At 45.3% G+C, this 15,556-nt stretch overlaps 1 protein-coding gene across 5 annotated transcripts in view; it reads right to left on the bottom strand.

The window, feature by feature from the left end:
• The window catches only part of dtx1 (deltex 1, E3 ubiquitin ligase), a 53,830-nt gene extending 40,980 nt beyond the window's left edge, over positions 1-12,850 (bottom strand). The window contains exons 1-4 of one of the 5 annotated variants that reach the window (XM_035436208.1): positions 11,620-12,406; positions 11,449-11,515; positions 10,711-10,780; positions 9,648-10,393 (exon numbers count right to left, since the gene is read on the bottom strand). In XM_035436208.1, coding sequence (XP_035292099.1) covers positions 9,648-9,909 — 262 coding nt within the window. In that variant the 5' untranslated portion in view covers positions 9,910-10,393; positions 10,711-10,780; positions 11,449-11,515; positions 11,620-12,406. Of the gene's footprint in view, positions 1-9,647; positions 10,394-10,710; positions 10,781-11,448; positions 12,407-12,437; positions 12,496-12,563 lie in introns of those variants that run through there. The other 4 variants (XM_035436205.1, XM_035436206.1, XM_035436207.1 and 1 more) reach the window with 4 other exon arrangements.
• Positions 12,851-15,556: the final 2,706 nt, after the last annotated feature.

Here is a 15,556-nt window from a genome sequence, read left to right as displayed (position 1 = left end):
CTTCATATTGATGTCTTGGTAAGAGGAGGTATTTGCTGAAATGGAGTTTGTTTTTGTTTTCTATTCTGTGTTTGTGTTTTAAGTTAATGTTCTGGTTCTCCATTTGTTTTTGTTTTTTTGCAATGCATTCTTTTTTCCCCTCAGAATTTATCTAATGTTCAGTTTTATTCAATTTTTTTCCCATTGTCTCTGTGTGAGTGGATATTTTTTGTTTTGCTTCTAATATGCACATGTCTGTCTTATTTCATTTTTTTTTGTTTTGTGCATTGAAGTAAAAACAGTCCCTCTCTCACTGTCTCCCCCTCCCACAGCCATTCCTGTATCTCCTCCATGAAATGTGTGCTTTTCCATATATGGAGATTCAGAATATTGGCATTACCGATTTGTTATTCTTTGCGACAATGGCAGGCTGTTCTGATATTTTCAGTGTTTACTCATACAATGATATCAAGAAACAACACGGACTTATTTGTGAAATAAACTTACTTGAAATGTGCAACACATTTAAACTGCTTTTCAAATTGCATTTCATATATTCATAAACATATATTCACTGTTAAATATACCACCACCACTCAAGTCTCATTGGAATGTATTTGAATATAACCAACCAAATGTATTATTTAGCAATGACATGCATTCATACTATTTTGTGCTTCCATATAATCAAATGCATTACTCAATATTTTATAGCTATTTGAAACATACAGTATGCCAATACTTCTCATTGCGTAACAGATGAGGCTGGAGAATATTCACAGCTTGGCTGGTAAGGCATCACAGGACTTTTTAAAAGCCTCAATGCAGCCGCAGCATTGCGAGAATGTTTTCACGGCGGTGTTGCAGTTCCTCTTGGGCTGTTCCTCCTGCTCGCATCAGAGGTGCCGTTTCGGCTGCAAATGTGACAAAGGAGCCGCTCGTGTCGAACGCGGCGAGAAAACCCTTTTTCGGTTGCAAGCCACGAGCCGGCATTTGAAATCCTAATCCCTCGAGTCTTTGTGCTATCTCACTGAGGGCCCTAGAGAATGCAGTCTGTCAGAAATGTGGCTCTCTGAAATCTCACCCATCTCACTACTCCTCTTTCTCTCCCTCTCTCTCTCTCTGGGACTGTTGATCTCATACTCTCTTCTCTCTCCTGTGAAGCTGCTTCTCTCTTTCCTGTCCTATGAAACTGTTCCTGCCTCATTCTATCGTTTGAAACCGCTTCCCTCTTGTCTGAAAGTGCTCCTTTCCCTTCTTTCCACACCAGTGTCTCCTGCAACATGGGCCTAACCTCATTCTATCAATCACCAGGATATCTGTCCAGGCCTTTTGCGACCCTTCAATACATCGCACTGTCACTTGCACAAGCGCAGGCACGCATATACGTGCACGTACACACATGCACGCATGCACGCACATGCACGCACATGCACGCACACACACCACTCATGCTATACTTGCTTGCCCCGTTAGCCACAGTAAGACAGTCATTTCTGTAAATATGACCTGAAGCAGCCTTGTGTAGGCTTGTGTGTAGGACTGAAGATCACATCCTCCACAGCTGTCGTCCGCACAGCTCCAGCAATGGAGAGGTGTGTCCCGGGTCTTAATTTCCTGCTCCCTTCTTTTCCTCCCCCTCACCCCAAGAGGACTTTTCACAGGCTTCTCCTCTTATTCCCAGGGTTTGGGGGGGGTCACGCTCTCCAGGAAACAGGCCATCCTATTTCCTGCTAATTGAGGTCCAGGGGGGGAGACTCTGAAGCCAGTCCTTACCATAAACTGCAAGGAGTGCCTGTCTTAAGACCAGAGGTCAGACCAAAGCACACAATAATATTTGTATCCTGTCCACACAGTGAAGTCACTGGGATAATTAGTCTAAGGTCACAGCGGAGGACAGACATGGTCGATCATTGTCACAGCTGTACAGCGCTCTCAACGTACATGACACAAGGCAGGAGTGAACAATGCGAATTAAGCACTTCAATTGTCTTTAATCATCCAAATAGCCATAAAAACACAGTGCCGTGAAAAAGTATTCGCCCCCTTCTTGATTTCCTCTATATTGGTGTATTTGCTGCACAGAATGGCTGCAGGTCAAAAAAATTTGAAATTCTGGCAGGCCGGCCACTCCTGGGAAGATTCACCACTGTTACAAGTGTTCTACATTTGGAGATAATGGCTCTCACTGTGGTTTGGTCCCATAGCCACCACATCCAGACAGATGTATTTCAACAACTTTTTTCTGATATCTTCTAGAATTTCCTTTAATTGTGGCATGGTGTGCTTGTAATTTGGGGTGTGCTGGTCGTGAGCAGTAGCTCCCCCAAGACGTCAGCACACCCCTGTCTGGGATAGATAACTTTTTTCATTAAATAAATGAAATAACAATTTTAGAGTTTTGGGTTTACTCAGGTTCCCTTAGTCTAAATTACATTTTGTCTAAAGATCTGAAAAGATTCACTGTGATAAATATGTAATACTAGCGAAATCAGGAAGGGAGCCAATACTATTTCATGGCACTGTAAGTGGTTGTATAACTGCATTCAAATACCAATAACCTTGTACACAATGTACAGCATACTTTATAATTCTTACAGTAGAATCTGTTTCACATTGATCGCCTCCATAACTAGTACTACTGTGAGTTCATCTTAAGGTCACAAAAAAAGATTATCAAAGGTAAGATTCTTACTGTGCATAAACGTCTTTGTTCAAATGATGTTAATGACTACAATTCATGCAGACATAATTTGTCCTTGGACATAATTAGTAAATATTACTGCTAATCCATATATATACATATTTATCATGTATATGACAGGAGGTGGTGTTTTTGTAAACAATTAATGGATTTTATCTCTCTAGTCAAAAATGGGATGGGAGGAATTCAATCGGCTGGGATGACGGTGTCTCATCACACACCACTGACCCCTGCTGGTCGACTGAGCACCTGCGAGTCAACCTGTTAAGCTGCACATGACCTCCAACTAATGACCAAGTGAGCCTGATTTACGAGCTGCAATGTAATATGAAGCGGCACTTGGCATTGTATTTGCCAGAGGAGTGTGCTTGTCTGTCTCACAAATTGACAGTGGAGGTTGGAGCAATGTATACACACATAAATAAGCATTCTGACATGGGTAAAGAAGAATAGAAATAGAATAGAAAAAACCCCTGCGAAGCCGTCGTCTACGCTGATATACAGACACATTTAGATGCAAGGAAAAGGGAATTAAGTGAGAGCTACTGAATGAAGTGAGCTGGTACATTTACTTTGCTGTGGGGAGCTGAGTGTTGGGGTTGCTTTGGCAACAGATTAGGTGCTCAGGCGGGAGGTGCCTGGGCTGGATAAAGTGGCTCTAAGTCCTGTGTTCTGAGCCATCTCTGCAGTTCGATGGTGACAGTACTCTAAACGATGGCTTAGACTACAGATCTCAGCTACTGCAAGGACTGTGAACCCAGGGTATCCGAGTGTTGTGATCGGCATGGTTTAAATTTCAGGCAATTCTTGACTTGTTGGCCTTCTCTGTCCATCATGTGAGTTCTGTCAAGATTCTGTTCACTGAGTTTAGCATCTTGCAGTGTAAAGAAACTCAGTCACACGGTGGGGAACCTGGCAGGAAACACGTACACAGCCTGAATCCCCACACCTGCACCCACCATAAACCAAAAAAACACCCTTTTTACACCAAACTTCCTGGCTCCCCACAAACACGCAGTCGCACAATCGCACTCGCGCACACACGCACACAGTCACCATATGTGCGTGCGCCGATGTGCAGGCACACACGCACGCTCGTTCTCTCGCACGCACAACAAACCAACGCTTACATGTATGCACACAAACACTGAGTCATTACTGACCCAACACCAGCCCACAGCTCTGAGCACCGCACGCAGCTAAACCCTTCCTCAGAGAAGCAGCCCGTTTCCAGCACTTCAAACGAAAACAAGCGCTCTTCTTCTCTCGCGCCTTCTCTCTTCTCGGTTCCTTCACGAGTGGGAGAGAGCGGCGGCCGACCCGCTGCAATTACTCAGCGAGGGCCATGGCCGCGACGCGGGCAGGTCAGAGGAGACGGGGTTCTCACGGGCAGAAAACCCGAAACCGAGAGGCGGAGGAAGAGCACGCAGCTGAATTCCCCTGCCGGCCGCAGAGCGCGAGAACACTCATTAGGGGAGTTTATCAGCTGGCAGCCCGGGGTCTCCTGGAAAAGCTAAATAGGGGGGGGGGAGGGGTCCCCCTCCAGAGGATGTGTGAATGTTCCTCTCTGCTTCTGTGGGACAAGCTTGGGACAGACCTGCTGTCGCTTTCCCAGGCAGGTTTGCGCTGTCATCAGCGGCTGGCTGATAGCTGGATGAGCGCGGGCAGCTGCTCTTGTTGACTTTGTGAGTCTGTTCCAGAGGGCCATTTCTCCTTCACACAACGCAGCACAGACAAGGTCCAGCAGCACAGAGGTCCCCAGTGCCACACCGAGCCCCTCTGGACCAAACGGACGGAGGCCTGCGTGTGACGGGGATTCTGATTGGACAGCGCTGTTGTGGTGGTAGCGGGCGCAACAGGCCTTTGAGGCTCAAACGCACCCCTGGGGGCGGGAACGGATCAATGCCGCCTGGACAGGAGCCCACAATGTACCGGCCCGCTGCTCCGAAGCACTGGACTGTTCAAAGCCAACAATCACACAGGCACTGACGCACAAACACACACGCATACACACACACACACACACACACACACACAAACATAGATACACACACACACACACACAAATACACACACGCACAAACACACACAGGCACACACACAAACAAACACATGAACAAAGACAGACAGACACACACATAAACAAATACATACGCACGCACACGCTCAATCAAACACACACACGCACAAACCGACTGCAGTTTAGTTCCATTGAAACAGGCTTGATGCAGATCCCAAGGGCAAGTCTTCCTTGAGTATAAATCAGAATGAAACTGACAACTTGTTTCAGGGACATAATTACACAGAGACCGGCAGACAAACATAGGCACAGGCAGACCGACCCAGCAAAATAAAATACTCAAGGTTAGGATAATTACATTCATATGTGTACGAATGCTATTTACACACACATAGCGACAAAGTTCATAAACCTGACAAACAACGAATGGAAGAACTTCCCCCATTCCCGCCGACCGTGCAAACACATCACGCCATTCAAAGTCTGTTTCCCATCTCGCAGTGGGAGGAATTTCCTGTGTTTTCCCTCTCAGGCTGTTCCCTGGATACGGCCCCCGCCCTGGGCGTGCGCCGAGCGGCGTTTACTGCAGCGCTGGGACCAGAGCGGGAGCGCCGCTGCTGCCCGGGCAACCGCGCGCCGCCGCAGATTACAGGGAGGCGCGAATCGAAATAGCCCCGCGGTCCCCTCGGGCTGGGCGCCATGGCTACCCCCGGGCCGCGTTCCCGCCCCGCCGCGGCCCCGCGAAAACAAACCCTGATCAGGACCAGCGCGCGGGGGAGGGGCGAACGCGTCGCCTCACGTCCATCGTGGCGGCTCCTGGCGAACCTCGCGCCTGCATTTTAGGACTAGGGACCATATGGCCGCTCCGGATGAACAAGGACTCAAACTGACTTACCGTGCCAACACGAAAAATAAATCAATACATGAAGAAAAAGCAACATAGATGCTACTGAAGCCATACTCATTTCTGTAAATGATTCAAATGAGTAAAATTATAAGCAGGTCAGTCAATTCTCACCTTAACTTCTTTTTAATTGGAGAAAATACATGAAACTCTTGATTTGCATGGTTAAACAGCCGCTTGAAACTGCTGTTGTTTCTTGTCTCGTGAGTACGTGCAAAAATAATTTCTCCCAGGAGCGAGAACGCAAGTCATCCCTGAGTGATGTGAAGCGAGGCGGTTTAAATATAATTTTACTTCATTTGAACTTCAGCAGCATTTATTTATTTATATATATATTTTTTGACGATGCACTGGGACTCATTTGGAGGCAGAAATCAATAAGTGCGTTAAGAGCCGGGCTGGAAAACATGGAGAAAAAAAAAAGCGTCCGCGACCGGGCGGGAGAGCGGCGGCGGATTCGGCAGAGTGACTGCCGAGGCCTCGGGACGCCGTTCGTCAGCGGGCGCCGTGACAGTTTTATCCCGGCAGAGGGGGACGGCGGAACTGCACGGCGAGGAGCGATAAACGTCAGCGGCGACGGTGGAGCCGCGGTAACGGCCGCTGACTAACGGCCCGCCGGGCTGCGCGGAGAGAGGCTCGCCCGCGTCGGAGGGGGACGCGCGGCGGCCTTACGCTCAAACGTTAATGATGGGGAGCGAGAGACGCCCGCTGTGAGCCATTTCGTCGGCCAGGGGCACCGACTCCGAGCATTACCTAATAAGAAAGCCGTTTGGTCGGCAGTGAACTTGGATCGCATAGCACCGCAGCTAAAACTCAAGGGAGGGCTACACTATACAGTACTTCCATTATTTTTCCTGTATATTGGGGAAGCTAACTGGAGTCATGGAGCTGGAGGGTGAGAAGGCATTAGGCTGCGGATAAAACAGTGAAAATACCGAGATTAAGACTCTCCTTGACCCTGGGTCCTACTGGCTACGCATCAAACCGATAGATGACAGGGTGAGGTGCTGGTGAAGCAGGACTAAACCAGGCTAGGTACTGTAACCCTAGTCTACCCAGTCCCAACTGGCAGGATGCTGCTCATGACCAAGCCTGATCAAGATGAAATAAAGCCTTGCTTTCTGGTCACCAGATGGACTTTTGGACAGACAGAAAATGTCCCAACAAGTTTTCTTCCTTGATAGCTCCCCAACACATTTGCCTGAATTACCTAATGCCACCAGCATTTGTTTTCCTCTTGTCAGTTTGTTCCTTAGGCTCAAGTGTGGCATTTAAACATAAAAGGTTTACAGTCAACTTCAGTGTACTGAGCACACCTTGGTGCTTTCTTTACTTTTGTGTACTTAAAAGCCATCTAGAGCAACACACAGAGCCAGAATTTCGTACAAAGATACAACAAAAACCTTTGAAAAGGGGCCAATGTGTTCGCTTAAGAGCTCCGTGGTAAAAGCAAGGGCGCGTACCGATACCCACAGCGACTGAATGGCCAGCGTCACCCGGCACAAAGGCCCAGCGAGAGACCTGCTCTCCCGCGCGACTGGGCGCCCCTGCCAGCGAGCGCCAGGAATCCATTATTCATACGCCCCCCCCGCGGTACAGCGGTACGAACCCTAAAAGAAAGCAAAGCGGCTCTCACAATCCCCGATCCTTCCACTGCAGCGCACAGACGGCATCATCCTAGCACTGGGGGAATAATGTCACGGCGGTACCGCGGGCGCCTAAGGCTTCATCCTTAAGGTCACGGGGCCTCCTCCCAGGGCTCACCGGGGTCAGGGGGGGCGCGAGCGGCGGTTTGGCGAGATGCTCGCTCGAGCCGCGCGGGGCGACCGGTGAAACGAGCCGGCCTTCCGCACCTTCCCCAGGTGGGCGGCTGGCTGCCGCCTCGGGCCCTCGATAACCAAAACCGCCCACTCCTTCCTTCCCTGCCAGAGGAGCCGCGACCGAGAGCAGGTAGGGTCTGAGAGGAAGGCGAGGCGCGTTCGGAAAGATCACGAATCGCGGAAACGGACGCCGCGACCTCACAGCTGCAAATAACGACGGCAGCGACAACAAAAGCAAACACACCTCAGGTCCCTCGGCAGACACTTCCAAGCATGTCTGCTAATTACTTCAATTGATTTCAAGGCTGAGCAGAAATAATTTTACACAAACACCTTCAAGGATACATCCGATTTCAAGACAGAAATTTTCCATCGTAGTAGTCAGTGACACCGTTTAGTCTTTCTTACAACACAACTGACATGAATATAATTAAGAGACCCAGGGAGAAAACATCTTGGGTTTGCCCTTTATTAATCATATATATTAATGAGCAAAGCTGCGCTGTATGAAGGAGCTGTAGCACCATGCATGTCCTTATGAGAACAGCAGTCAGGAGTCGCGGTGTGACCCTCTCTTGGCTCTGAGCCCATCGATCTCATCCCCCGAGGTGGCAAGGCGGGTCAAGGTGGCAAAACTGTACCCGACACAGAGTCTCCGACGCTTTCCTCTAGAACATTCTCACCATTGTTGGCGGGGAGGTGTGAGGGCGTATGCGTTGAGGTGTCACAGCATTTGTTGATCAGCCATCGGCCGTCTCAAGCATGCGTGTGACAAAAAAAAAAAAAGTGATTGGTGATTTTTTTGATGACAGCTTTATTTTACTAGTCAGTGCTGGAAAAAACACGGTGATGCGCTCAGCAACGCTGTAGCACCAAATCACATGACTGACCCGATGAGTGCTACATGAAAACTAGAACCAGTGTAGGTATTACGCACAGGGGAACAGTCGCTGATGTGGGGTTCAGAGACCTTGCCTATGTCTGCATTTCCATTTGACTTATAAACCTTACAAGGAAACATTGCACAGAATGAAAAATCTCTGTTGCTGTTCATCTGTCATAAAAAAAACCGCTGACCCAAAAACATTTCTAATAAAAAAAAAAAAAAGAAAATAGTAAAATGTTGTTACCAACACGAATTACAGGACCCCGTAGCCTGACCATAAAATGAAGTAACTCAAAAAATCAAGAACTTGCAGTGCTGGGATTACCTGCAAGAGATAAAGATCTACTGTTCTTCTCCTTTGCGGGAGTCATGTGCCTGGGAGAGTATTTTCTCTACGGTGGAAAGCTGCACTTACTGCTACCAGGCATCAGCGCCCCATGGCTGACAATAAACCAGCAGTAAATTTGCCTCTCTTTCCATCACAGTAATACTACCAACCTGCATTACCTTAAATTCCATCCAGGTCCTGTACAGTCTGAACAGAGCAGAGTGTACTTATGACACGACAGCGGGGAGAGAGGGGGTGGGGAAATGACATCGGAAAATGAATGCAGCAACACAAACCGGACCCCACAGGGCCCGAACTAACACTCACAATCTGCGGACTGTCAGTGGAATCTGCAGAACTTCTCGGTTTTCTTTGTTAATGAGGCAAAAAGAAAAGTTGAACATGCAGATTTTCTTTTTTTTAATAAAAGCAGACAGGCGTACAGCGAGGGCGCGCGCCTTTCCCTCGGTCGTCCATAAATCTGGGCTTGGCGGCGAGCCCCGCGGCAGATGCTGCAGCAGAAGCGGACAGGAGAATAAATGCGCTCGCTGATAATCCCTGGCACGCGGGGCCTTCGGCTCCAACGTCCTCCGGCCCCTCCGGCTTTTACTGCCGCTAACGCGCCGCTCGCTCGACTAAGGCTCACTCGCCTCGTTCTCCCGTTGACCTTGTAATTCAACTCCTGAGCTCTACAAATGTCTGGGAAGGCTAGACAAAACAAACGCATCGGAGTACGCGATTAAATATGAATGAAACCCTTTAAACCTTTTTGATCGCTCTAAACGCCAAGCTGTTCTCAATAAAACAGAAAAGCGGCAAGTCCTTAACTTTAGCTTACAAAAACGTGTTTTTTTTTTGCTACACAGGCAGAGTGTAGCACATACTCACCATGTTTCTCAAGAAACAATACAGTCAAAAATACATCCTTAACTTTGACAACCAAATGTAATTGGTTGTCAAAGTTAAGGATGAATGCGGAAGTTATGGAGGCCTGAGGCAGCCCTACCTGTGTCCTGGCGGAACTGATGCATGGACTGCAGGTCAATGATGTAAGGGGCCAGCTGGGCGTCGACCTGTCCCAGCACCACCGTGCCGCGCGCGTCGCCCTTCAGCACGTTCTCGATGTGGTGGCACACGGCGGCGCTGTAGGGCCGCCAGCGCCCGTGCTCGTTCAGCCACTCCCACACCACCACCCGCGCCAGGTTCTGCGGGGGGTACCCCAGCCCGTTCACCGAGACCATCACGCCGGAGCCCGGCCTCGCCATCATGTCCCCCGAACCGCTGCCGCGCGCCACGAGCAGACGCCCAAAAACTCCACAGAGGGGGGGGGGGGAAATAAACTGTCCTTGAATTACCCCAACAGCGCAAGGTCAGAAAACAACAGGTTCTGGAAAAGCCTCCAACCACTTTGATGGGGTCTCCCGTTCAGAATTCCAGGATCCGAGGATTCCCAGTCCAGTGGCGCTCCGTGCTTAGCTTCCGTTATCGCTGCCCTCTGACACACACACGCATCACAGCATCTAAAATAACACGTTCGTCAAAGTCTGAAAGTGTGAGTGCCTCTCAGCCCAGGGAACATAGCTAACGGTGAGGCCGACTGAACTTTGAAGTGCTTTCTCCCGCTGCTGCTGGTGATAGCGACGAAGAACACTGTCCCAGCGGTCTTCAGCTGCTGGGGGTTGTCTCCAAGCAGAAGCCCAGCCTTCACCTCCTCCACACGAAAACTCCCCGATGCACGTTGGTTTCACTCTCCTGGGTCAGGCGAAAAGATAAACGCAAGTGTGAGAGAAAAGCTGTACAGCAAAGTTGAAAGTTCATTAAATATTTTGGTACTGTGCTGAACAGGAATAAATGAATTTACCATCCTCAAATATCTCCCAAGACAAATGAAGACTATGGCAAATTGATCATAGATGTCACCATATTACCTTCCATAAACACTGAAAGCAACAACAGAAAAACAGACAGAAATACATTTGCCTTTTTATAAACATATATTTTCATTAAAAAAAAATGTCCTTCAGAGGTTTCTTGGCATTGTGCCCTAACATGCAAGAGATTAATTTTACCATGTAAAGGTGGGAATTTCTTATGCAGGCGGCTTGAACAGTGATGACCCTTCCACAATTATAGGAGGCTCTGATGGAATGATCACATAAACACATCACACTCGCTCTCCGCTTACTGTATTTTGTCACACCAGCTAAATCGACCCTACGTACTCCACATAATAGCATGAGAATAAGCTACAGCCACATTACCACGCAGAAATTATGATGGGGCAAATATATCATTCTTTATCCATATTTTTCTCCAAGACACTTAAATAGGCAATAGAATGCATTCAAATGTAGAAGCCTCCAATTTTCAAATTAGGTGGTTATATGCCCCTTAGCGCGCTCCATATTTCCACTATTTTTTCAGAGCACGTATGGACTTACATATATATGCAATGTATATAGTAATATCTTACTCTTACAAAATAGCATTGCTTATTTCCTATTTTAATCAACTCCATACTGAACTCGTTGAAAACCGCTGCTGATTTTTTAAGGCATAGGCTACTAAAAAAAGCCGACGTTGCACACAATAGGTTGCGAACTCTATTGAAAAGACTGAACGCCACGTACAGTATTTTCGCTCGACCACACAAACCTGTAACAACAAAGAATCGCAGGTTATTGTGTTGCTCCAGCCAAACCATTCCTGGTCTGCTAGGTGCGATTATATGTACCCCCTTTCCTTCTCATAATAAAATTCGATCAGCAATTTTCCATGAGCATACTATTTAATAAAGCTCCACTTACAAATAATTGCTCCTCTTCTCCTACTGTAGTACATCCCGAGCTTGTCTTCTCGCCCCCTCCATACAATCTTATTTAAAATATAAAAGAAAATGGTAGTTGTGTGGATTGATTGCATCCGGAATTGGTCTGCCCCCCGTGTTATTTCCAAGAATTTGCCATACTCCCGCGTACCTTCTGTGTGTTTACCAGACCTCGCAATCTGCTATCCAGATATGAAAAGAGAAAAACATGCCCCAGTTATAATATTTCCAGCATATAATAGGCATAGTCGTTTTTTATTCGCTGGTACGTTTTAATTCAACGCCCGTCTGTTCTTCCAGTGTGATAGCCTGCCCATATTGTAGCGATTTCGTCCAAACAGGTTCTTAAAAATTTACGCACGAAGGTCGGGATTCACCTAGGTGTCTGCGAATAGAAAAAAAGATAAGAAAAACATCACTACCGTTCGTAAGCTACCGACTCAATTTCCAATCTCCATACATGTTACAGAGATGAAAACCTGTATCATTCGTTACAATTTGACGGTCTACGTAGCCAGAAATAAAACGAAATCGACAGTTTAGCTAGCTCTAGCAATATTGATGTAAATCTAACCTAATGTTTCATTCGGCTGTCATTACATCATAACAATGCAGGGTTGCCATTCTAGCCTTTTTACTTTCAATCATCTTGGTGCCAAATATAACTAATGAAATAAATTGCACGGAGCGCATAAATGAGCGATGTTTCAGAAATGCACAACGCTGTTGCTCTTGCAGCTCTGTCGGCTTCTCAACAAAAACACCAGAGACAAGGTTTCAGTGAAAAAGGAAAGGAAGCCTATCTCGTAGCCTCCTATTACAATTTACTGGGCTCGGGACCCCCCATAACGCTGGTTTACCAAAAAGCTGGCTATATTGCTAAACACTTTTATATCATAAGAGATAATTATACTGTTTGATCAGAGTATTCTATCAAAGAAAGGGGACGAGAAAACAGTTCAATCTCACTTTGCCTTAAATTGCCGCTGCACACTATCACACGCCCCCTCGTAACGCCGCTTAACCCTGCGATGCGTGTGCATAACCAGATAGGGGGGAAATGCACATACATTCGTTTAAAAAAACTATCCTTACCTTGCATTTCTGATGAGTCAATCGCTTGTTGTTCATTTATATAATTATTTGTACCTGCAGTTATCTCCAGCGCGCGCGCGTGTGTACATTCATGTTGATTGTGAATCAGTTCTGGATACAAAGTCATCAACAATAACAGTGGATGTGGAATTGATAAATAGATAATGGATCAAAGGACTTCAAGTCCGGATTTGCTTTCTTCTTATAGCCTCATAATGATCTGGAAAATGGGCGCATATAAAAAGCTTAATGCAACTATTAGGAGCACATCAGCAACTCGAACACATTTCATTGCTTCACTTCGAAGCGAAATTGCTGCACCTGTTAGAAATCAATTTGGTGTGAACCAACATGGCGGTTACATCACGTGACTAGGTGAAGTCACCGGCACTGCAACCTGTACACAGCCTGTTTTCAGCTGTTGATATTGAGCCATTTGTGTTATACGCCGCATGTTATGCTTATTGCATCCATACATATCACCCAGGCACGGCTGACTGTTGCGCTTCACGACACTACTTTGCTTCGCAAGTTACTGAAAAGAATGGTCTCGGTTTCTGCGACCACTGCTTGGCTCTGGTGGAAGACAAATTAGATTCGAGCCAAAGTAAAAATCATTTAGCGTTAAAACCCATTCAACATATGGTACGGACATGAGATTTCCCCCCACAAATCCACAATTGAGTGCCAATGTGAATGCCAATATTGTGTTTCAATATTTTTCTTTTTTTTCAAGGGAATACAGTGGTCTTGGTAAAACTGCTGTTTACAATTTCATGCAATTTATTCCTTTTTTTAAAAAATGTATCCGCCATGCATGGCAATGAAAATTCTCGTCATCTCCCCTCCACCCGTGTATGCTGGTTTTCGTTCCAAATACAATTGCAATCCCAGAATTTCAACAAGCTGTTCATTTCCCTTAATTACTCTTTTCCTGTTTAGAGGGATTATTTATCCTTTTCAAATTTCAAAATATAGGCAAATGTTTTTACTAATCAAATGATCAGAACTAACTGAGGTGAATCAATAGGCTCCTAACTGGTGAAAGTATGGCCACTTGGTCACTAAAACGAACTATCTGGTAGATAATGAAGCATTCAAAGACAAAGCACATGATAACAAGCCAAGCCTACATTGTGTTAATATGTTTAAGGAAAAGAAATATGAAAGAGCTTGAACACGTGTCTTTAATTTGATCAGTTAAAGTATCTAGTTACTTTTTAATGTAATGGTTTGCAATATAGCACAATAATCATAAAGTGAACATGGGGTGTTATTCTTCTTGGCATGCATATACATTTTTGACAGAATGTGACTTAAGATAAATAATAAATAATCATTCTAACCACGAAAAGAGCTATTTAGAAAAATGAACAGCTTGTTAAAATTCTGGGTTTGCAATTGTGGTTGGAACAAAAACCAGCATACACAGGGATCTCAGAACCTAACTTGAGAACCACTGGTTTGGAATGGAAATTGATGGACTTGACTTTGGGCTACTTGCATCAGTCTTATTCTGGAGTTTAAAACTCAAGTTTACCAGACCACCTCTATATCAACAGTAGAATATTTTTCACTGGTTCATATATGACCATGAGCTGGTGACTAAATAATTTTCATTGTGTTATTTAATTTTTCATTATGCATCTGCATTTATGCCACTGCTATTATATGACCCGAGTCAGATACAAATGCATACATACAGTATATTCACCAACCGCAGCCTTTAGAGAAAAGTGAATAATTATACATTAAACTTTTTTTAATCAGAACTAAAAAAAATACATTATAATGATCTAAACCAACTGATGGACTCATATTTCATAATGAAGTTAAACATATATATTTTAACATTATAACTTTACACCTGCTCCTTTGACTGTACATGACACAATATATGGATGTATGTCAGGAATGAGAACTTTCACACTATATCATCTGCGCTATAAAACATCAACAATAACACCATTAAATAAGCCACCTAAAATTTTACGATTTGGACTAGGAGTAATGAATGTTTATTGCCAAGAGTGCGACGATTGAATCGAAGATCTACTTGTGGTATAGCGACATCTAGTGTCAGTAGACTATTTAGGCTACCATGCAGGGACCGGCGAGTCTATTTGAGACAGTTTTTTTAATGAAAACCCCTACCCTTCATACTATTTACATTATAATTATTATTATATATAGATTATGGACTCTAACAAGCAATCTGTGGATTAGGCTCTCGCATTGCAAATAAAAATGATTATCAGTCATAATCTGGTTCTCAGTACAGTAATACTTCCCAATCCGTTGCTGTTTTCTCTATCTTACGTTTTTAAGGTAAAATATGGGTCATCATTGGTCCGCAACGCAATCATAGAATGAAACTGACCGTTTTGCTGATAACAATAAACATTTTCAGTAATTTAGGGTCATTTTCAACAATCGTAACAGCGGGGCTGGCGGGAGCCGAGGGGTGCGATCGTTCTTTTCACCAATCTACAGTCTCTCTGTAATGTTCATGAACTAATTTCGATTTGTCCAGCGAGCTAATACGCCAACATAATTTGTTCAACCACGGAGCGATTTTTTATTTGGCATGAGATGTGTGTGAGTCGCGTGAGAGCGTGAGACAGAACCTGGAAGTGTGTCTCATGCCAAAAACGTTACTAGCTAGTCTGTGCTGGGGGTGACATGTCTCTATGATAATTAGTAGATTTCTCTGTCGCAAACACGAAAAACCAAGAAATCACCCCATTTAAACAGTACAGTGTGAGAAATGCTCAGGCTGCAGTTCGGGAATGTACCGAAGTTGGTCACCTGCTACAGAGACTTTCATGATAAGTTTTGAAAGAACCGGAATATAAAATTAAAATATAACAATGTTTTATTCTCCGAGAAGTGCATGTTATTTTAATTTTATAATTCTTGAAGACATTTCTATGCATGATTTTGGTGACGATGACATACAAAAATAACTGGCCTCAAAAAGTTGTGGGTTCAAT

The sequence above is a fragment of the Anguilla anguilla genome, chromosome 10 (assembly GCF_013347855.1).
Source record: "Anguilla anguilla isolate fAngAng1 chromosome 10, fAngAng1.pri, whole genome shotgun sequence".
In the NCBI taxonomy this organism is placed as follows: domain Eukaryota; kingdom Metazoa; phylum Chordata; class Actinopteri; order Anguilliformes; family Anguillidae; genus Anguilla; species Anguilla anguilla.
Note: the sequence above shows the minus strand (reverse complement) of the source record. Positions and strands in the feature narration are given on the sequence as shown.